This window comes from Brassica napus, chromosome A1, assembly GCF_020379485.1.
Source record: "Brassica napus cultivar Da-Ae chromosome A1, Da-Ae, whole genome shotgun sequence".
Lineage (NCBI taxonomy): Eukaryota > Viridiplantae > Streptophyta > Magnoliopsida > Brassicales > Brassicaceae > Brassica > Brassica napus.
In genome coordinates, this window is record NC_063434.1 from 7,276,487 (window position 1) to 7,300,289 (window position 23,803).

General features: G+C 37.5%; 3 protein-coding genes across 7 annotated transcripts; 2 read left to right on the forward strand and 1 right to left on the reverse strand.

The window, feature by feature from the left end:
* Positions 1 to 816: 816 nt before the first annotated feature.
* On the forward strand, positions 817 to 23,462 carry LOC106440399 (putative cysteine-rich receptor-like protein kinase 20). 5 transcript variants are annotated; one of them, XM_048741043.1, is made up of 22 exons: positions 817 to 1,898; positions 2,026 to 2,160; positions 2,253 to 2,374; positions 3,320 to 4,183; positions 4,273 to 4,674; positions 4,775 to 4,915; positions 5,001 to 5,048; positions 5,126 to 5,194; positions 5,283 to 5,357; positions 5,454 to 5,522; positions 5,590 to 5,739; positions 5,830 to 5,901; positions 5,980 to 6,051; positions 6,118 to 6,252; positions 6,351 to 6,419; positions 6,513 to 6,599; positions 6,677 to 7,036; positions 7,120 to 7,548; positions 7,684 to 7,937; positions 8,025 to 8,106; positions 8,230 to 8,614; positions 8,711 to 9,222. In XM_048741043.1, the coding sequence occupies exons 1-22, from the start codon at positions 1,058 to 1,060 to the stop codon at positions 8,974 to 8,976; spliced, it is 5,127 nt and encodes a 1,708-aa protein (XP_048597000.1). In that variant the 5' UTR covers positions 817 to 1,057; the 3' UTR covers positions 8,977 to 9,222. The 5 variants fall into 5 exon arrangements, with proteins under 5 accessions (XP_048597000.1, XP_048597007.1, XP_048597005.1 ...); XM_048741050.1 differs by lacking the exon at positions 3,320 to 4,183; XM_048741048.1 differs by lacking the exons at positions 5,590 to 5,739; positions 5,830 to 5,901; positions 5,980 to 6,051.
* LOC125578438 (protein AGENET DOMAIN (AGD)-CONTAINING P1-like) lies at positions 11,298 to 12,880 on the forward strand. Its single transcript, XM_048741110.1, has 5 exons — positions 11,298 to 11,807; positions 11,889 to 11,987; positions 12,069 to 12,518; positions 12,593 to 12,649; positions 12,720 to 12,880. The coding sequence occupies exons 1-5, from the start codon at positions 11,718 to 11,720 to the stop codon at positions 12,831 to 12,833; spliced, it is 810 nt and encodes a 269-aa protein (XP_048597067.1). The 5' UTR covers positions 11,298 to 11,717; the 3' UTR covers positions 12,834 to 12,880.
* LOC106385933 lies at positions 18,243 to 21,971 on the reverse strand. The gene is made up of 3 exons (XM_048741113.1): positions 20,567 to 21,971; positions 20,373 to 20,483; positions 18,243 to 20,278 (listed from the first exon to the last, which is right to left on the reverse strand). Exons 1-3 carry the CDS (start codon positions 20,876 to 20,878, stop codon positions 20,102 to 20,104), a joined length of 600 nt encoding a protein of 199 aa, XP_048597070.1. The 5' UTR covers positions 20,879 to 21,971; the 3' UTR covers positions 18,243 to 20,101.
* Positions 23,463 to 23,803: the final 341 nt, after the last annotated feature.

A 23,803-nucleotide genomic window follows, 5' to 3' on the forward strand; every position in this document is an offset into this window, starting at 1 on the left:
TTAAAAAAAAAATAAAAAACGAACCAATTGTAGACCACATATGTCGGTGGGGTCTGCGAACAGTACAAAAAACCCTCCACAATCATTTCTTAATTCATGCCTTTTAGGATCGGTTTTTACAAGAAAAGTGGAACCAACCATCTAAGAAATCCACCAAGGACTCCCGTTAATTATGCCCTAAGGATCGTCAACCAATTCTACTATTCAGTTATTTCGTGCCTGAGACATAAGTGATATAATGCTCTTATTTTCTTTGGAAACATGCGTGTAGTACGCCCAACAGAATGATCAACCAGTTTGTATCTAAGACACTAAATCTTTTAGTATTTTCGACAAATGAACGTTAATAGAATTTTAGTCTAAAGTTTCTTTTGATAAGCAATTAGTTCAAGGTTTTAGAATGGATCCATACTGCTGATACATGAAAGGTTTATCTCTAATGTGTCTGTATCGATGCCCATTAAAGAAAATTTATGACAAATACGCTAAAAAGTAATAATATTTTGGATTGAAATAAAGACTCAAATCGTTTTCACTCTAGGATTTTCTGCACAGCTAAAGCTCCGTTTCATGCCCGCTCCTTTCGGTATCCTTAATTACTAATTAGACTACTCTAAATCGATGACAAGTCCTTTGATGCTAATTTTCCAAGACTATTCAATATCGGATTGTAAAATTTAGAAAAGTTAAGTATTTGACTAGAATATCAAAATTGTATTATTTGACCTATAATAATCGCTTGACGTTGACGTTGGTTGACGTTGACGGTGAAGTAGACATTTTACATTACTCCCTCTGTTTCTTATTACTTGATGTTTTACTCAAATACACAAATATTAAGAAAAACTACTTTTTATCAAAATCATCACTAAATTATAATATAAAATTAGTTTATTTAATTATAAATAAAAACTAAAAAAATCCAATTGGTTACACAGTTTTTAATAAAGTTAAAATTACATAGATTTGTGCAAACTTCATCTATTATGAAACAACAAAACTTCTCTAAAACATCAAGTATATTGAAACGGAGGGAGTATATCATATAGATATTCACATGATGAAAAACACAAATCAAGAAACTCCAGTTATGTCTTCTTCCACTTTCGTCTTCCTTTTCCTTTTATCCTTTCTCACTAGCTTCAGAGCCTGTGCTCAAAATCCTACTTACGTATACCGTATCTGTCCTAATACCACAACTTTCTCAAGAAACAGCACTTACTTGGCCAATCTCAGAACCCTTTTGTCTTCTCTCTCTTCTCCCAACGCTTCCTACGCCACCGGATTCCAGAACGCCACCGTCGGGCAACCTCCCGACAGAGTCACCGGACTTTACCTCTGCCGCGGAGATGTCACGCCGGAAGTTTGCCGTAGATGCGTCGCCTTTGCCGTCAACGAAACCTTTACTCAGTGTCCGAACGCGAGAGAGGTGACGCTCTATTACGAAGAGTGTATGCTCAGATACTCTAACGGGAATATACTCTCGACCCTGAACGCCAATGGAGAATTTAGCATGGAAAACACCCAGAGTATTACATCGAACCTAGTTCGGTTCACAGAATTGGTCTTGTCCACGATGAACCAAGCAGCCACCGTGGCATCCAACAGTTCTCGGAAGTTCGATACTGTAAATGCTTTCACTGATTTTCAGACTTTGCACGGACTGGTTCAGTGCACTCCTGATCTGACGAACCAAGACTGTTTGGACTGTCTAAGCCGGATCATCAATCAGTTGCCCACTGACAGAATCGGGGGAAGAGTTATGGTGCCGAGCTGTTTTTCGAGGTTCGAGCTTTACCTGTTTTACAATGAAGCCGCCGCCGATCGAACACCTCAACCTCAGCTCAATTCAGCTCCTCCTCCACCACCGCCAATTTCAATTCCTTCACCACGGCCGGGTCTGAACATTCTTTCTATTCCTTTAATTACATGTTTTAGCTGCAAGTTTTCTTTTATAAGACATTTTTTTTTTTTATAAGACATTTAAAATTTGCTAAAACAACACTTCTTCCCATGTCAATACAGGAGAAAGCGGAAACTCCACTGTCATAGTCATCGCTGTTGTTGTTCCAACCACTGTTATTTTTCTGCTTCTCGTAGCTGTTTTAATTTTTCGGGCAAAGAGAAAAACGACAGCTTATGAAACTGAACCACTAGCTGGTAAAGGCTCCACTAGTCCAGTGATAAGCTATTTTCTCAGTTCTAATGAATATCCTTGTGTGTCCTTTTCCTTAATTAAGTTGTTTCTACAGATGGCGACGATATCGCAACTGCAGGCTCACTTCAGTTTGATTTTAAAGCAATCGAGGCAGCAACCGATAAGTTTTCCCAAGAAAACAAACTCGGCCAAGGTGGTTTTGGCCAAGTCTATAAGGTATTAATTAATCCATTGCTTACGTATTTCTCCATATATATTAATATGCTACGTTTATGTATAAAAACTATAAAATAATTTTAAACTTATAAGTTATAAACAAACAAACATAAAATGTAAATTAATTATAATTTAGTTATTTTATAAATATGTATATCCATTCATAAACACGAAAAAATCACTTAGTTATAGTGTTATTAAAACATGAGTTCTTTACACGGTCTTTAGGAAAAGCTTCCAACCTCACTTATATTTTCAACGAATACATCTTCCAATTTTTTTTTTTTAATGTCATTCCTCTCCGTACAAATTAGGGCAATTGTCAATAATAGCACCTTTTGAAGTTTTCCTCCCCAAACTAGCACTCAGGATCAGAAGTCACAAAAATAGGTTTCATTAAAGGGGTAATTTACCTTTATACCCTTTGTTATAAGAATAGAAAAAAAAAACATTTCATTTCATTCGATCGCGAATCGTGTCGTCTCCTCTCGGGAATCTTCAAACCCTCACCGGCACTGTCGTCTCCGACTCGGGAATCGTCGTCTCCGGCTCGGGAATCATCTTCTCCGACTCGGGAATCGTCGTCTCCGGCTCGGGAATCATCTTCTCCGACTCGGGAATCGAAGTCTCCGGCTCGGGAATCATCTTCTCCGGCTCGCTAATCGTCTTCTCCGGCTCGCTAATCATCTTCTCCGGCTCGATAATCATCTTCTCCGGCTATCTAATCATCAGCGTCACACTCTCTACTCTCAAAATCGGTAACTTTTTAAAATTAGGGTTTTTGAATTAAAATTTGGGAAGCTTGCGTTTTGATTTTGATTTGTGTGTTACTCGTTCTTATTAACAAGCGAAGCAAATGAAGACTTTTGTGTTGTTTTGTATTTGTGTTATTTCAGGAAAGCCTTCCAGAAAAGTTTGAAATTTTTTTTTTCCTTGTTTACGCAGGATAGAAACAAGATGGGAGATTCAGTACCTCTAAAACTAGCACTGCCAGAGCTGAAGTATCCTATTGGTTCACAGCCAAAAGAAAAGTCAGCAATCAACCAATACTCTGGTTCAGATTATATCTCTATTGTCAAAAGCATCCTAAAACCAGATGAGATGATAAGAGTCCGAGGATCATTTCTGGGACCTGTAATGAAGCTCAGTGAGAGAGGATTGAAGTTATCAGCAAAGATAGTCTACGCCATTCTCACTAGAAGCATCGTTTCTGTCAAGGAGAATGAAGCCTGGTTCCATTTCGGTGCGCAGCCAATGAGGTTCTCTATAAGAGAATTTCATATGATGACAGGCTTGAAATGTAGTGGTGCATTAGAAGGACCACGAAGGGAAACCGAGAGATTTAATTGGGAATTGCTAAAGGGGCGTAGTCATAAGTTAAGTGACGTGGTGGACCAGCTCAGAAACACAAGAGAAGATGCTTCTGAGGAGAGAATATGCCTCGCAATGCTCATCCTGGTAGAGAGCATATTATTGCGGAAGAGCAAAGGAGGGAGTTTTCCTTTGGAATATGCGAAAAATGCACAGGATATGACATATCCATGGGGAAAAGAGGCTTACATTGTGCTCCTGAAGTCAATTCAAAACGCTGTCGCGAATCATTTGGAGAATAAATCCAAATTTGAGTTGCAAGGTTATCCTCTAGTATTCCTTCTTTGGATACTAGAGTCGATTCCTTTGCTAAGGAATAAGTTCAGTAAGTGTGTACCAACAGTTGAGGTTCCTGGGCCGACTTACTTGTGTGAAAAATACACTGAGATAGAGAATCCATCACTTGATAGGGTTTTACAGGTTGAAGCTGATACAAAGGTAAGCTTTTCCAAGTATATGTTTCTCAGTTTATTTGGCTTCTTCTTTTTAATATGTTTCTCATTGGTCTTTTTTTGAAATATTCTCAGCTGAAGGTCCATTGCATACTACCTTCTATTCCTCATGATCCAGAAGATGATATCTCCATTGAAGACAAATATAGTGACGAGTTGGAAACAGTGAAAGATGTAACAAAGAAAGGGTACAAGATTACAGCCGATGACTGGGAAAATAGGTGTGTAGACACATTTGACACATTGGATGCTCTTATTCAAATGATGGCAAATAAGGAGACTGGCCAAGCTTCTACTCCGATTGATGAGGATTCAGTAAATGAAAAAGTGAACAGGATCATCACGGTAATGGAGGAGAATCTGAAGAGCATGAAGGATCGAATGTCATTACTGGAAGAAGAAAACATACATCTTAGAGCTCGTGTGTCAGAGTTGGAAGGAAACAGCAATGTTTTTCCCACTAACGTGACACAAAAGGTAAATTCTCAAAACATCTTCTTTTACATTTGCATTTTCAAGTATTTTTTGGAAGATCTTGTACATATTCTTGAATGCCTTCCTAATATTTGACAAACAGCGATCCAGTGGGACACCTTTATCTCCAATGTCTCACACGCAACCATCCAGTGGGACACCTTTATCTCCAATGTCTCACACGCAACCATCGAGTGAGACACCTTTATCTCCAATGTCTCAACAGCCTAATTTGACACATGAGGTATGTAACCAATAAATATTGTTGAGTTTTGAAGTAATATTTGGAAAGCTTTTGTACTTCTTGAATGCATTCCTGATTTTTGCAGGAGACAATGATTGAATCAGCTGCATCTCCAAAGTCTCAACAAAATGAGGTATATGCTCAAAAATTTTTAAGAAAATATTTGGAAATTCTTGTACAAAATCCTGAATGCCTTCCTGATTTTTGCAGGATTACACGCAATCATCGAGTGAGACGCCTTTATCTCCAATGTCTCAACAGCCTAATTTGACAAATGAGGTATGTAACCAATAAAATATTGTTGAGTTTTGAAGTAATATTTGGAAGCTTTTGTACATATTCTAGAATGCATTCTTGATTTTTGCAGGACACAATGAATGAATCAGATGATGAAACTCCTGCCCTTGATACTCAAGTATTCTCTCCTAATCTGACAAAAGAGGTATATGCTCAATGATATTGTTTTCACAGTTGGAGTTTACAAATTAGTTTTGGGTGATTTTTTTTTACATATAAAGGCTTTTCTGATTTTTGACAGAAAGAAACAGAAACGTCTACCGGTGAGAGGCCATCCAATCCTAATCAAGATGGAAAACCAGATGATGAGGTAATATTTATTCTAGAAATTATAGTTGAATGTATTCATGATGGCCATTCCTGATATTTTTTTGCAGATTGTGAGAGAGAAATTAACAAGTGAGTCACCTGCTAGTCAGAGTCAAGTTTTGCAGAAAGAAACAGTAGAAATGAATGAGACACCTTCTTCTCCAATAGCTCCAAAGAGTATTGAAACTCCCGTTTATACTCCAAGTCAGACTCAGCAGGTACATGGTCAAAAAAAATCTTGGATTTTTAAGTTAATGTTTGGAAGCTTTAGAACGTACTCTGGATTGACTTCGTGATAATTTTTACAGATTGAGAGAGAGCCATCGGATGACACGCCTGCCCTTGATACTCAAGTTTTTACTCCTAATCTGACAAAAGAGGTATATGCTCAATGACAGTTGGAGTTTACAATTAGTTTTGGGTGATTTACATATATAGACCTTTCTAATTTTTGGCAGAGGGAAACACAAACCTCTACTGATGAAACGCCACCCAAAACTAATCAAGGAGAAGGAAAACCAGATGATGAGGTAATATTTACTCTAGAAATTATAATTGAATGTATTCATGATGGCCTTTCCTGATATTTTTTGCAGATTGTGATTGAGTCACCTGCTGCTCAGACTCAAGTTTTGCAAAAAGAAACACTGGAAATGAATGAGACACCTTCTTCTCCAATATCTCCAAAGAGTATTGAGGCTCAAGTTTTTACTCCAATTCAGAAACAGCAGGTAAATGTTCAAAAAATCTTGGAGATTTCAAGTAATGTTTGAAAGCTTTTGTACGTGTTTTTGATCCCCTACCTGACTTTTTTTTGTTTTTTTTGCAGACGGTAACAGAGGAAACGTATGAGGCTACACAGCCATTGACTGAGATCATTTCAGCAAACAATAAAAAGGTAAGCATAGAAATGTCTTTCATAAGTACAACTTGAATTTTAAATTGTAGAAACTTCTTCATAACTACCTCTTTTATTTTACTGTTATTACAGGAGGATACACATGCTGTGCATTACAGACCTTCCTCTCCATTGTCTTCACTAATTGCACTAGTTATTGAAGAAAATAAGAATGCTTTGGTAAGAAGAAATATTTAAAATGTTTAGGTAATATTTTTCTATTCAACTAACTCTTACCATTTACTTTTGTCTTATAGAGTGAGACAGAAACTGCGACCCAATATTTTTCTACAAGTGAAGGAGAGCATTCACAATCAAGCAGAAAGAATCAAGCGGAAGAATATCTCAAGGATACTACAGAACCTACTACTGAGCTAGTTTCCACAGATGTTTCGAAGACACAGCCTCTTACTCCGCAAACACAGCACCTTCAGACAAGTGAGGGAGATCAATCCGATGAGACACCATCAGAGCAGAATCAAGCAGAAGAAAATCTCAAGGATACTACAGAACCTACTACTGAGCTAGTTTCCACATATGTTTCGAAGATGCCGCCTATTACTCAGCAAACAGAGCATCTTCAGACAAGTGCTATAGATTTTTCAGAAAAAAACGAGGTATGCATCGAGTATATTTGATCTTTAATTATTATTCTAACAATTTAAAACCGCTGATGTTACTGAATCTTCATTTTTAATAGGTTGAAGTAAGCAGGCTTCTAGCTCACTTTCAAATAGGCGCAGAGGTTGAAATTTTGTCTACTGATGACGAAATATGGTATCCAGGAAAGGTTGTTGATCTTAAACTGTGTGAAGGACTAGAGGAGCTGACAGTTGAGTACACGACACTCTTCACAGACCAACATAGACTTCAGAAACTTCAGGATACTATCACGGCTGACAAAATACGTCCTGCAACACCAACTAGTGACCAAAAATCCTTTGAGATGATGGATAAGGTAGAAGCCTTCTACAACAATGGCTGGAGCAGCGGACAAATTAGCATGGTACTTGGTGATAACACATACTCGGTGTGTCTCTATACTTCTATGGAAACTATTCTATTCAAACATTCAGATTTGCGAATTCATAGAGAATGGAAAGATGGAGTCTGGAAGATGGCAGATAAGGTAAATCATAACTAGAATTATACTTCACGTGAATTGTTTGATATACATACATTTTAGTTTCAGGAATGGTTTCCAGAAATTCCGATTGCAACAAATTTGATAATATTTTGCTTGGTGTCTATTGTTTGATTAAAGGTGAAGCCTGATAAGAAAAGGAAAGCTGCTGCCTCATCACAAAATTCAGGAATGGATAATGTTTTCCTAAGAAGGAGCGAGAGGGTGCCTAAACGATCTAGAGACACAAAAACTCCATTCAAGTCTGACAGAAATCCGGCTTTAACTGTAATACCTGAGATTATACCTGCAGTTGATCCGTTTTCAACTCCTGCGGAACATAAGCTTTCAAGGCTTCAAAATTGGATGACATTAAAGCCCGGCATGCATGAAACGTAAGCATGTTTCTGTCCTTGTCTATATATTCTTATATTTATGTATAAGAGGTTTGGTAATTCCTTTGAATCTTTAATCGACTGCAGGTCCCTATCAATCAATGATAATAAGATAAGGAAATCTTTCTTTCAAAGCATGGAAAATGCAAAAAAGGACCTTAAGAAAGAGGTAATTTGTTTACATATGTTCTTGCCTTGAGCTTTTTTTTAAAAAAAAATTCAGGAAGGATTTGTTTAGTTTCAGGAAATTATATAGTAACAAATTAGATAATGTTTGCCTTTTTTTTTGCAGCACATTGATGGAGCCTTTGCAATGCTAAATTGCAGAAGAAATGAGAATGCTGCTTGGTTCCACAACTACAAGATTCCAAAGGCGTGCTTCCTACCTATGGAGTTCTTGCATTGCTTGCTCTCTGATGATTTGGCTTACAAGAAAGAAAAGGTCAAAGGTAAAAAGATTTTCAACGATTTATTTAAAGATACTGTGAGAGGGAAGGTATATCCAGAGAAGACATGGGGAGAAGATGTTGATGTTGTGTATGGGATTACTCTTGGAAAAAAAAGCAATGTCTGGATTGGGATGGAAATTCATTTGAAGAAGAAAAGAATCACAGTATATGATTGTTTTCAAAAGGAAAGCAACAGCATTGATATTCCTCAAGTGAAAAAGTTGGCAGGTATGTATAAACAATCTGTATTTGATGTATTCATCTGTTTCTTGGTTTGAAATATTCAACTGATTCTATCTTGATATTGATTTTTAAATATGACAGTGTTGATTTCTAATCTGCTGGTGGAATCTTCTGGTGATGAGGTAGATAAGGTGAAGATGATTCCATTTGAGATTGAGCAGGCACAAGGTTTACCCAAGACAAAACATCCTTTCAACTGTGGGATATTTCTTGTCAAGATTCTGGAGTGCCAGTCATTGAAGATAGGAGACATGACAAAGATTAATGATGACAATGCATTGGAGCTAAGGAGAACCTTGTCTTGTGAGATCTTCAACCAATTTGTGGATGAGAGCTTTGGGAAATGAGAATGATGCATGAAAACATTTTTTGTTTTAGTTAAGACTCGGTTTTAGTTATGACTGTTTATTTTGTTATGTTGTTGGCGTCTGGTTACATAAGAAAGATTGGAAGGATATCAAGTATTTTATTTGGGTATCATATATCTTGGAAGGTTAAAATATTGTTTCTGGATGGGTTTCCAGAAAAAAAGTTAAGTGTTTCAAATGTAAAAAAGAATGAAATGAGATTATATACTAAGGATTGGACATGTATATGGTAAGCTTAAAATTGTGATGTTTACAGACAACAAAAATTTAGAACCACAAAGGATCGAACCCAGAGGGAGAGAGTCTGCGTATTTGGATAGTGTGGGAGTTTAGCCACTAGGCCAAGAAGAATCATCTGTTATGGATTACATTTAATTTTATTTAACTCCAAACTGTAACACAAAAAAGAATTAAAATAGATTTTGAATCCACCACATATCGAACCCGGGGATAGAGAGACTTTTGAGTTATAAAAAGCCTTGGTTTAACCGCTGGTCTGAGGAGAATCATCTGTTAAAGAATATTACATAAGCATACTTAACCCAATTAATATAGGATAGGTTTCCAAAACAATACATTTCGATTGAAAAAAAACAAAACTCTTGCCGTCTCAACACTCTCGCCGTTTCAAACTTCTCGAATCTCACTCGTCTCCGCCTCTCGAATCTCTCTCTCATCTCCATATCTCTCGATCTCCGACGAAAACCCATCTCCAGAACTCTCTCTCTCTCGATCTTTTACGCGAGCTCTCTCTATTCTCCGAGAAAAACCATTTCTAGAGCTCTATCTCTTGAAGGTATGTTGCAGATTCAACCTTATGTGTGTTTTCTTTCTGAGAGATTGGTCTCCTGGTTTTTGCTTGTGTATAGACTTGCTCGTTTTAACCTAATATGATTCGTAGAATTCTAGTTCATGTGAAAGCATGTGTATAGACTTCGGGAAGGATTTGTATTTTTTTCAGGAAACCCTTCCTGAAAATTGGATTTTAATTAATTTAGACAAATAAAATTTTTCTTGTTTACGCAGGATAGAAACAAGATGGGAGATCCATTACCATTAAGACTAGCACTGCCTGAGCTGAGGTATCCGATTGGATCAGAGCCAGAGAAGACGATATCGATAAACCAACACTCGATAGTTGCTTATATCAAAACTGTTAAGGAAATTCTAGGAAATGATGAGTTCAACAGAATAAGAGGGACGTTTTTGGGACCGGTGATCAAGCTTGGAGAGAGGTCTTTGAAATTATCAGCTAAGATAGTGCACGCAGTTCTCACCAAAAGCATCAAGACAGTGAAGAGACACGAAGCATGGTTCCATTTTGGTGCTCAGCCAATGAGGTTCTCTATAAGAGAATTCCACATGGTGACTGGTTTGAAATGTAGTGGTGAAGCAAGAGAACCACGAGAGGGAACCGAGAAATTTAAGTGGGACTTCCTAAAAGGGCGTACTCATACAGTAAAGGACGTGGAGAAGCAGCTCAGAAACACAAGAGAAGATGCTTCTGATGAGAGATTCTGCCTTGCAATGCTCCTCCTGATTGAGAGCATACTACTACAGAAGAGCCTTCTCGACGGTGGCACAACTTTTACTTTGGATTATGTGAAAATAGCGCAGGATATGGATGTCTTGATGACATACCCATGGGGGAGAACAGCTTATAATTTGCTGTTAAAATCACTTCAGAGAGCTGTCGACAAAAGCCTCGACAAAAACAATTATGATTTGCAAGGGTTCCCTATGGCATTTCTTATATGGATACTTGAGTCAGTACCTTTGCTACAGTATGCATTCAGTCAAGTTGTTCCTATTCTGAGCGTTCAACCGTCTACCCCAATATTTTTGTGTGAGAAGTACCTTCAAATAGCTTCTCCACAGCTGATAGATGTTCTCCTAATTGAAATCAAAGATCATGTAAGTTTTTACATTATTTTTTTCTTGTTTCTGTTTTGCCTTATGATTCTCCATTTAAAAGCTAATTATTTTTATGGTTTCAGCTTAAGGTCACATGCATCCTACCTCCTATTTCTAATGATCCAGAAGATGATGTTTGCATGGGAGACGAAGCTAATAAAGATCTGGATGACATGGCCGATTTATCCAAGAGAGGTTATAAGTTTAAAATTAGAGATTGGCGAAACATGTCAGTAGACCTATACGGTGCTAATGAAGAAATAAGAAGAGCATCTTTACTGTTTGGGAATGGAGGGATGAGTCAAGCTTCTACTTCGTATCAGGAGGAGTCTTTGGAATCAAAGATCAACAGAATCAGCGAGATGGTGGGAGATAATTTAAGGATCATGAACGATCGTTTGTGTTTGATTGAAAAAGACAGGAAACAGATTAAAGAACGTGTGACAAACCTAGAGAAACTACAAAGAGTTACTTCATATGAAACTCCAAACAATGAGGTAACTTTTTTTTCGGAAATTAAAATTAATGTTTATCTAGTTCTTGATTCAGTTTTGAGTTGTCAAGTAATTTTGGAAGATGTTATACATATTTAGGCTTGCCTTCCTAATTTTTGTTGTACTTGCACAGACTGACACAACTCCATTTCATGAGACGGCTTCCAGACAAGGTGAAGCCAATGCAGATCAAGCAGATGAACAACTTAACAATGAGGCAAGTATAATTTTGAAAACTGTTGGTATTTATAAAATTATGAATTTGGTACGTGTTCATAATCCCATTCCTGACATCAGGATACACGAGAGCCTATGAATGAGATCACGAAAGAGACACCTGGTTCTCCAATAGCTCAACAGAATATTGAGACTCCAGTCCTTACTCCAATTCAGACGCAGCAGGTACCTTCTTTAAAAAATTGGACTTTTCAAGTAATTTTTGGAAGCCCTTGTACGTGTTCATTCAACCATTCCTGAATTCAGGAGACTCACGAGCTTATGAATGAGATCATTTCACCAAACATTTCCGACACACAGCCAAATACCCGAGCTCGCAGAAATCTTTTAACAGAGCAAAATAAGGTATTACTTTCATTAAAACCTTTAATAAATACTCAGCAACTATCAAAATGACTGGATATCCTTGAATCTAAACCATCACAGGATGTAGAAAGCAGAGTTCAAAATCCCTTTGAGATCGGAGCAAATGTGGAGATTTCATCACAAGATGACAATACTTGTCATAAATGGTATCCAGGAAATGTGTTGGCAACATATTTGGTTGATGGGGTTGAGATGGTGAAAGTTGAGTACTTCGTCCCGTCTCTGGACGAAAAGAAGAGGAAAAGGAGTGTTGAGACACGTGTATCAATTGACAGAATACGTCCTCAACCACCACCTGAGAGATCTGGAGCGAAGAAAAGTTATGAGCTAATGCAGGACGTGGAGGCGTTCGACAATGGTGCCTGGTGCGCTGGAAAAGTTAAAGTCATTTTGTTTGATGGCTCGTGTTTTGTCTCTTTGAACAATTCTAAAGAACAAATTTACTTCCACCATTCTGAGATGCGAAAACCAAGAAAATGGGTAGATGGTGTTTGGGAGATGACAAAAAAGGTAAAACAAATGCCTTGGATCACTTGAATTGAAAAATAATGTCATTTGTTTAATATCTCGGTATTGATTTTCAGATGGAAGAAGAGCAGACGCAGAGTGTGAATCCAAGTGAAGGAGATGGTGATAAAAAGGTATGAAATATTTATACATCATACTAGGAATTAAGATATAAATGTATCTGAATTTTTGTCATTCAAAAAGGGGAAGGCGAAGGCTGTCGCTTGTAAGAAAAATGAAGCAGCTGGTCCATCAGAAGATGGTGTTGGGAAAATGGCAAAAGAGGTAATAAAAATGAATAAGATCCACTTGAATTGAAGTTCAGGTCAATAGTTTGATATATCGGTTTTGTTTCACAGATAGAAGTAAAGCAGGGTAAGAGTGTGAAACCAAGTCAAGACGATCATGCAAAAAAGGTATAAAAAATATTTTTACTTCATATTAGGAAGGCATTCAAGTATAAAGATAAAAACGATCCTGAATTTTTGTCTTTATTTTTAATTAAAGGGGAAGCCACATGTTGGTAAGAAGAAGAAAGCAAATGCTCAGCCAGTAGATTTGCTTCCTTTTCTACAGCGAGAAGAGAAGAGGCCAATACGACCTAGAAACCCTCCTATACCTGTAACACCTGAGGTAATCCTTCCAATTGATCCATTTGTGACACCTGAATTTCCTCGGTTTTCAAGGCTTGCACACTGGATGGATCTACGGGGCATATATCGTGTGTAAGCAACTTTTTGTCCTCGCATAAATATTCCTAATTTATTTTGTAAAAGTTTCGATTGATACTAGTTAATTTTATCAACTACAGACCGTTTTATATCAATGGAAAAGAAATTGAAAAAGAGTTCTTTCAAAAAATGGACGATGCAGAAAACAATCTCAACAAAGAGGTAATCAACACTCTGTTCTGTCTTCTATTTGATTGTGTGATATGTTTAGGAAGAGGTTGAGTTGAGCTATGCTAGATGTCCATGTTATAGCAGTTCTATATGAAGTTTCTAACTATATTGTTACATTGGCAGCACATAAATGTTGCATTTGAAATGCTAAATTGTAAGAGGGTTGAGCAAGGTGCTTGGTTCCGCAACAACAATCTTCCACCAGCATGCTTTGTACCAGTCAAATTCTTAGAAGTGGTTGGGTACGCTTATGAATCTGTCAGGAAGCCACATAAGAAAAAAAAAAGTTATTGGAGGGCTGTGTAGGCGAACTTGTGAAAGGTTTAATACATCCAAAGAAGGTATGGCTGGAAGATGTTGATGTTATATATGGTGTCATTGAAGATAAGTTGAGCTGTCACTATATTGGGGTGGAGATACAATTGATGGACAACACAATCACACTCTTCCATTGTGGTCTTCCAAAAGCAAATATCAAACGTGCTCTTAATCAAATCCAAGAACTGGCAGGTAAAAATATTAGCTAATTTAGAAAATAAAAGTTTGTCACTTGCTGCTTGTGATTGTGATGCATTTTTACATATTCATTTTGTTGTCTGTTGGTGATTGATTTATTGTATAATTTTGGGTATTTATGACAGTGTTGATTAGTGCCATAAAGATGGAACTTCTTGGTGAAGAGGTTAATTTCGAAGATATCAGTCCATTTGAAGTTAAGTTTGCAGAAGGGCTTCCAAAGACAAAATTTCCATACAACTGTGGTATTTTTGTTGTGAAGATGCTGGAATGCAGGTCACTGGGATTGAAGAGCATGGCTAATATAAATGATGAAACTGCGATGGACTTACGAAGCAAGCTATGTTGTGAGATCTTCGACCAGTTTATGGATAAAGATTTCCAGGAAGGTCAAAGGAAGTGAAAATGTCATATTTGTTCTGTTTTCTACACTGTTTTTCTACTTTGATATTAATTATCCCTAACGTTTAAGTTTAAGTTTGTAATGAATTATCCCTAACGTTTTTTTCATTTAGATTGTTATTGAAAAATTTTTAGGATGTATTGATGAATTGTCAAATGCTTATGGTACTTTTAGGATGGGTTTCCAGAAAAAGAGTGAGAAAGCAAAATGCACCAAAGCCTAGCATATTCCTTTAAAGTTTACAAAAAAAATGAAAAAGAAAGTGATCCGATGTTGATTGAACTCGTGAACTCTCGAAAGATGAATCAAAGTGTGCAGCCGCTGTGCCAAGGGTGTTATACTTGCCAAAAGATATAATAAAACGATAATAACTTGTAACTTTTGAATATTTAATTAAAAACAGAAAAAAGTGAAAATATACACAACGGGAATCGAACACGGCTTATTGTGTGATAAGGGTACACTAAGAGTAGAAGGGCTTGCCACTAGGCTACGTTGGATATTCGATAACAGAGTAAATGTGAACTCATTTATTCACAGACGATAGATTTATATAATCTGGATATCATTTTATGTATTCAGGATGGCTTTCCAAAAACAAATAAGCAAATCAGATAACCAAGTTATAAGAACACTAGGCCAAACCATTACAAAATAGTGAAAAACATTGAACAAGTTTTTTATTTAGGTTGTTAATTGAAGAAACAACACAAGAGAAACAAAAGTGCTTATTCATTTAAAATAAAAACTGAAAATCAAACATAATGTGGTCCTTAAAAACATAAAAAGAGAAGACGATAACATGAAATTACTCATGATGGAGCCAACTTTCGCCAAGTTTATCCCAATCAGGGACTTTGACCTTCACATCAGCAAGCATTCCTTCCGCTTCCGAGTGCTCTTCTTTGAGTTTCTCCAACTCAGCAGTTAAATCAAATTTTCCATCAGCTTTGATAATATCTTCAAGCAACTCGATTTGGACAGCAATTGAATTTGCTTTGCTGGATGCAAGATTCCAATCATTCTCAGATAGCCTGTATTCGTTGGACAAACGAAGAAGAGCCCTGTAATGTTCCACAGTTTCCTTCTTCCCCTTCTTGAAACCTTCGGCGGCATCACATCCGTAAACCTCCTCTATGGGACGCTTCATCATCTTCTTTGAACTTCCTTCCATTGAAACTTTGTCCTGCAACAAAATCGAAACTAAGATGTTACGATAAAATAGAAATAGAAAAAAGTTCATGAATTGAATGGAAAATGAGAAAAATCGAAAACTAACTTGTATTGCAAAAGGATATATCAAGCGAAATGAAGTGAGTGAATAAAAGGTCTGATATCGTCCCTTATATTTATAGAACAAAAAGGAACTCTTCGATTATTGAAGTCAGTTAAAATAAACTCTTGATTATTGTGGAACTCTTCGATTATTGAAGTCAGTTACTGAAATAACCAATCATATAACACCCAATCTTGACGAAAAGAAACTCTTCGGTTACTGAGTTACATGATGTCGTTTGGAAGAGACTCTTCGATTCCTGAGATATATGTTTGAACAAAAAAAAAAAAATCACCCATTACTCGTAGGAGAGTCGAACCCGGGTCGATCAAATGTTTCGGTATCATAGGTTTCGTGGTTTAGCCGCTAGGCTGAGGAGAATCATCTGTTAGTTGCTTCCACATAATTGAATTTACCCATACAATTTATAGTATAATACATTGGAAAGATCTTTGATAGTTCAGGATGGGCTTCCGATTGCGACAAATGTGATTCCTGAGATATATGTTTGAACAAAAAAAAAAAAATCACCCATTACTCGTAGGAGAGTCGAACCCGGGTCGATCAAATGTTTCGGTATCATAGGTTTCGTGGTTTAGCCGCTAGGCTGAGGAGAATCATCTGTTAGTTGCTTCCACATAATTGAATTTACCCATACAATTTATAGTATAATACATTGGAAAGATCTTTGATAGTTCAGGATGGGCTTCCGATTGCGACAAATGTGATTCCTGAGATATATGTTTGAACAAAAAAAAAAAAATCACCCATTACTCGTAGGAGAGTCGAACCCGGGTCGATCAAATGTTTCGGTATCATAGGTTTCGTGGTTTAGCCGCTAGGCTGAGGAGAATCATCTGTTAGTTGCTTCCACATAATTGAATTTACCCATACAATTTATAGTATAATACATTGGAAAGATCTTTGATAGTTCAGGATGGGCTTCCGATTGCGACAAATGTGATTCCTGAGATATATGTTTGAACAAAAAAAAAAAAATCACCCATTACTCGTAGGAGAGTCGAACCCGGGTCGATCAAATGTTTCGGTATCATAGGTTTCGTGGTTTAGCCGCTAGGCTGAGGAGAATCATCTGTTAGTTGCTTCCACATAATTGAATTTACCCATACAATTTATAGTATAATACATTGGAAAGATCTTTGATAGTTCAGGATGGGCTTCCGATTGCGACAAATGTGATTCCTGAGATATATGTTTGAACAAAAAAAAAAAATCACCCATTACTCGTAGGAGAGTCGAACCCGGGTCGATCAAATGTTTCGGTATCATAGGTTTCGTGGTTTAGCCGCTAGGCTGAGGAGAATCATCTGTTAGTTGCTTCCACATAATTGAATTTACCCATACAATTTATAGTATAATACATTGGAAAGATCTTTGATAGTTCAGGATGGGCTTCCGATTGCGACAAATGTGATTCCTGAGATATATGTTTGAACAAAAAAAAAAAAATCACCCATTACTCGTAGGAGAGTCGAACCCGGGTCGATCAAATGTTTCGGTATCATAGGTTTCGTGGTTTAGCCGCTAGGCTGAGGAGAATCATCTGTTAGTTGCTTCCACATAATTGAATTTACCCATACAATTTATAGTATAATACATTGGAAAGATCTTTGATAGTTCAGGATGGGCTTCCGATTGCGACAAATGTGATTCCTGAGATATATGTTTGAACAAAAAAAAAAAAAATCACCCATTACTCGTAGGAGAGTCGAACCCGGGTCGATCAAATGTTTCGGTATCATAGGTTTCGTGGTTTAGCCGCTAGGCTGAGGAGAATCATCTGTTAGTTGCTTCCACATAATTGAATTTACCCATACAATTTATAGTATAATACATTGGAAAGATCTTTGATAGTTCAGGATGGGCTTCCGATTGCGACAAATGTGATTCCTGAGATATATGTTTGAACAAAAAAAAAAAAATCACCCATTACTCGTAGGAGAGTCGAACCCGGGTCGATCAAATGTTTCGGTATCATAGGTTTCGTGGTTTAGCCGCTAGGCTGAGGAGAATCATCTGTTAGTTGCTTCCACATAATTGAATTTACCCATACAATTTATAGTATAATACATTGGAAAGATCTTTGATAGTTCAGGATGGGCTTCCGATTGCGACAAATGTGATTCCTGAGATATATGTTTGAACAAAAAAAAAAAATCACCCATTACTCGTAGGAGAGTCGAACCCGGGTCGATCAAATGTTTCGGTATCATAGGTTTCGTGGTTTAGCCGCTAGGCTGAGGAGAATCATCTGTTAGTTGCTTCCACATAATTGAATTTACCCATACAATTTATAGTATAATACATTGTATATTACAAAAGTTGGATGTTACAAAAGTTGGATGGGATTCCAGAATAGTTGAATATTACTGTGTTTTTTTCTAGCAAAGAAGTTTAAACTAAAAATTGAAATGAGATCAAAAGATAATGTTGTATATTACAAAAGTTGTAAGAAATCATACTTATTCAGGATAGGGTTCCAAAAGAAAAAATGTATATGGTCTTGTGCATATCATGTAACCATCAAATAGCCAAACATCCAAATAATAATCGATAAAAATGTAAAAATGTAGAACTTCATCCTATAGGCCTCTGGCATGTGATCTTGTTGTGCCCTCCTGTGCCACATCTGCTGCACTTGTGGGACTGAGATTTAGATCCAGGAACCCCAAACTCGCCAACGGATCTCTTTCTCTTTGTAGGAGGGCGTCCACTTTTCTTTTTGGTAGCTGGAGGTGGGCAAGACAGTTCATCAATATTCTCTGGATAGGTGGACGTTGACAACTCTCCACCAGGATGTATGCTTTCAGCATAAGCTTTAGCCCACGTTTCTGTCAAGTGAGAAGCATCAACAAAACGGTTTTCATCTCTCTTGATATGCTTAGCAGCAGCGATGGCATGGATGCAGGGGATCTTGTCAATGTCGAAAACATTACATGTGCAATGCCGCTTCTCCAAGTCAACAACAAACTTCATTGTTTCATTCTTCACCTCAAACTCGCTTCGATCAACTTGATACACATTCAACAACATTGCGGCCCCTAACCTAGATACCAATTTCTGAACAACTTTTGGAGTAACCAGGTGCTTATGTTTCGCAGCCGCTTCGCGTCGCTCAAAAAACCAAGTGGTCATCGTCAATCTGATAGTTTCAAGGAGAGAGATAATGGGCAACTCACGAGGCATCTTCAACATAGAATTGAGAGACTCTGCAATGTTGGTAGTCATGATATTATACCTGTTCGCAGGCGCATAGCTTCGTGCCCACTTCCTAAAATCAGACTCTTCCAGATACTTAGCCAATTCAGGACATTTATCCTTTATGTCCTTGAAGATTAACCAGAACTCGTGACACGTATAGGCATCAGCAGCGCTTTCCACCAGAGGTAGCAACCCAGTCTTCGCATATGTAGGAGTGATGTTGCGGAGCAGATGGATCCTGCAAATTCCATGGTGAGATAAGGGATATACATCCTCCAACGCTGAAGAAATGGAGTTAGCCCTGTCTGATACAAAAACAAGATCCGAAGCGTCCGGGATCTTCTGGCTCAAACCTCTAAAGAACCATTTCCAAGAGGCGCCGTTTTCTGCGTCAACCACTGCAAAGGCGAGAGGATATAGATGATAATTCCCATCTTGAGCACAAGCTGCCAATAAAGTCCCATTGAATTTTCCCTTCAGAAATGTACCATCTACTGCAATAACTCTCCTCATCAATGAAAATCCCCTTATCGATGGACCAAAAGCCACAAATGCATACTTGAACTTTCCTGCAGCATCAACATGTTGATAAGTCAAGGAACCAGGGTTTGTTTCTGTGATTTTATACAACCACCTAGACAAATTGTAATAGCTGTCTTCAGGAGTCCCTCTAACCAAAATCTGAGCTTCTTCTCTCACTCTCCAAGCTTGTTTGTAATTGATGTGAACACCATGCAGCATCCTGACCTGTTCAATGATCTGTTTCGGTTTGAGACCTTCCTTTTTTTCTCCATAATTGCTGGAAATCAAAGAACCCAACAACTTTGCAGATGCTTGTCTGTGGTTGGCTTTCCTGTGTGTTGTATCGCATGTATGCTCATGAACATACTTTTTAACAACGAAAAAATCTGAAACAGGTAGCTTGATAGCACGCATCCTCCACGTGCAATTTTCATCAACACAACTCAAAAGCACTCTTGACTTGTTAGAAGAGACAGTCTTGTACTCAAACTTCCACTCTAAAGCCCATTTCTTCATCCTCAACATCAACTCTCTCTTTGTCTTAAAATAGCTATTCACCTTAATATCGCCAGCTACTCTCGTGTTTGGTGAAAGTCCAATATGGACAGGGCTAAAATCCGGAAGAGCATTCAGAGGAACTGTAGAAACACCTTCATATAGAAAACTCTGCAAAAGTCAAGTAGTTCTGTAAGGCATAATACTTGATTATGAAGCATATCATGCAAACACAAACAGAAAAAGGGAATTAGGGACAATGTACCTGTTTTTCACTCTGCACAGTAGGAAGAATCACTGGATTGGCATTCAATGGAACAGTAGAAGCAAATGTATCAGAAGCTTGAATGTTACAGCTAGCTGAATCAGTACTAAAATCCGGAAGAGCATTCAGAGGAACTGTAGAAACACCTTCATATAGAAGACTCTGCAAAAGTCAAGTAGTTCTGTAAGGCATAGTACTTGATTATGAAGCATATCATGCAAACACAAACAGAAAAAAGGAATTAAGGACAATGTACCTGTTTTTCACTCTGCACAGTAGAAAGAATCGCTGGATTGGCATTCAATGGAACAGTAGAAGCAAATGTATCAGAAGCTTGAGTGTTACAGCTAACTGGATCAGTACTAACCTGCATAAGTCAAGTAGTTCTGTAAGGCATAATACTTGGTTATGAAGCATATCGTGAAAAGTCTAAGAAAAAATCATACAAACCTTAACACACAAACGACAGGTTCCATCAAATGCTCTAGTCTTGGAAATGAAAGTTCTGAGCTGACGAGTATTACCTATCGAGAGTGGGGGGAAACTTTCAATAATACATTTCATATCCAATGAAAAACCATAACTCAAACTGATTTCTTCCTCTTTAACACTAAAATCTTCAGAGACAATCTTCATCAAATCTTCATACAGTAGATCTTCTTCTATGGAAATGATTGATGCATTCCTCTTCAAATCAACAAGAAACTCCCACTGGAGAGATTCTTTTGAGATCCATTGTCCACAGATGCACAAAACTTCCATTGTTCTACAAAATCAACTTCAAATCATCAACAAATGAATAATATATAACAAAACCTAGATAATGTATAACAAAATGAAATGATTCAAACCTTAATCAAATCAGACACACGAGAGAGAGAATGAGATGAATAGACGTAGAAACGACAGATCAATTGAGAAACGACGACGACGATAAATAAACGGAGAGACGACGACGACGGATCAACGGAGAGGCGAAGACGACGACGGAGAGACGACGACGACGACGACGACGGAGAGACGACGACGACAAGGACGGGGAGACGACGACGGAGAGACGACGACGACGACGACGGAGAGACGAGAAGAAGAAGCGATGAAACGAGGACGGCGACAAATTGATTTCAAATTTGTTTTTTAAATTAGTTAAAGAAGGGGGCATAAGGGTAAATTGCCCCTTTAATGAAACCTATTTTTGTGAATTCTGATCCTGAGTGCTAGTTTGGGGAGGAAAACTTCATTTAGTGTTCTTTGTGTCATTTTCTCTACAAATTATCATCAAATGTGAATAAAAAAAGTTAGAAAACGATATGTTTTGACGAAAGGAAACGTTACATGTTTTTACTAATAAAAATTTTCAACTAAAATGAATCTTAAAATAAACTTCTCAATTATCTTTTTAATGGATAAACTACTCAACTTTAAAATTTGTTAATTTAGTCTCCTTCTGTCTACAATATTTTATTACTTCGACAAAACAAAACCAACAAATCGATAAATTCCCAAATCTAAACTAGGATTATTCGTTCGTTGATAAAACCAACCAAGCTCAAGTAAGTCGAATCTAGCAAAGTGGACGATCGATGAGGGTGTGGAAGGAAAGGTGGACTGCATCTCCTAATTGAAGTAAATATAGACGATATCATGGAAGGAAAGATGGACTTGAGTTCTACACAATTATCTTTGGTCTTCTTTATGTCAGTGTGCTCTCGAAAGGCCCCAAACGCAGCATGGTTGAATTCAAGTTCAGTCTCCACATCCTGATGCTGCATCAGGATGTTCATTAAAAATACTGTGTAACGAATTCTAACATTTACGGAGTTGCATTAGAGCATTTTATTTTCATGATGAGTAATTTGACACCCAGTTCTACTAATTTAAAAACAATGTACTCTTGTAGGGAACATTTCCTAGTGGAGTACAAGTTGCGGTGAAGAGGCTATCAAATACATCGGGACAAGGTAAAAGAGAGTTCGAAAACGAAGTTGTTGTTGTGGCAAAGCTGCAGCACCGAAATTTGGTAAGGCTGCTTGGGTTTTGTTTGGAAGGAGAAGAAAAGATACTCATCTATGAGTTTGTGCCCAACAAAAGCCTGGACTACTTCCTTTTTGGTCAGATGAGTTCAATACTAGCCTAAAATATTTTTCAAATTACATTCCGTTCTTTGTTTTGACTATTTTAAGAGCAGACTCTACGATGCAAAACCAGCTAGACTGGGCAAAAAGATACAAGATCGTTGGAGGAATTGCTAGAGGAATTCTATATCTTCATCAAGATTCACGCCTCACAATCATACATCGTGACCTTAAAGCAGGTAACATCCTTTTAGATGTCGATATGAACCCAAAAGTTGCCGATTTTGGAATGGCGAGAATTTTTGGAATTGACCAAACCCAAGCCAATACTAGAAGAGTAGTCGGAACCTAGTAAGTTTTAGCCTTGCCATTATTGCTTCTGTAGGCTGCTATATGTTTACGTTTAACTCAACATTCAAGTATTGTGGCAGTGGTTACATGTCTCCAGAGTATGCAATGTATGGACATTTTTCCATGAAATCAGATGTCTACAGTTTTGGGGTCTTAATTCTTGAGATTATCAGCGGCAAGAAGAACAGTAGTCTCTATGAAATGGATGGTAGTGCTGGTAACTTGGTTACATACGTGAGTCTACAACTTAATATTTTTGAAACTTTTGCCGCCTTATTCAACAGTGACCAAAATTTTAATTATTAATATGTTTTACAGAGTTGGAGACTATGGAGCAACGGATTGCCGTTAAAGCTCGTGGATCCGTCCTTTCAAGATGACTATCAAACAAACGAAATTACCAGATGCATTCATATCGCTTTACTGTGCGTTCAAGAAGAAGCTGAAGATCGTCCAACTATGTCAGCAGTAGTCCAGATGCTCACTACCAGTTCGATTGCTCTTGCCGAACCTCGACCACCTGGATTCTTCTTCCGAAGCAGGGACGAAAAAGTAGAGAAAGTAGGTCCATCTACGCATACGTCTGCTCTATGTTCAGTCGATGATGCTTCCATTACTAGCGTAGCTCCCCGTTGAAGACAAAAGACGACATCAATGTAGAAGTTATGATATATGATTCAAGGATAATAAAGTATTACGCATCTACAATGAACAAACAATCGTCTAAGCTAAGCTGGTTCCATTTTGAATTTACATTCTGTACCCGGCAAGTAAGAAAATGATACTTTGTTGTAAAGTTTGGTTTCCTTCAACCAGGCATATTGTTTGTCCGTTCTAAGCATAACTTACATGCTTGTGTGGGATGCTGTAAGATGATGCTATTATTAGTACAGTTCAGATGTTATATCCATTCTATTGAAGATTCTGATTTGTAGATAACTGGATTTTCTTGAACGCACAATAACCCAATATGGACGCATCTAATGATTTCGTACTTGTCATAGTTATCTCCAATGGCCGGATCTACGAGTTCCTAAAACTTGTTTTTCTCTAATATATGGCTCCATATCGATGCCAATAAACGAAAAATATATGACTAAAATAGGCTAAACAAATAATAATATTTTAGATTGAAATGAAGATTCAAATCGTTTTCTCTCTAGGATTTAACACAGGTAAAGCTCCTTTTTTGCCGTCTCCTTTCAATTTGATTAATTACTAATAATTAACTAATCTAAACCTATGAAAAGTCTACGCCCAC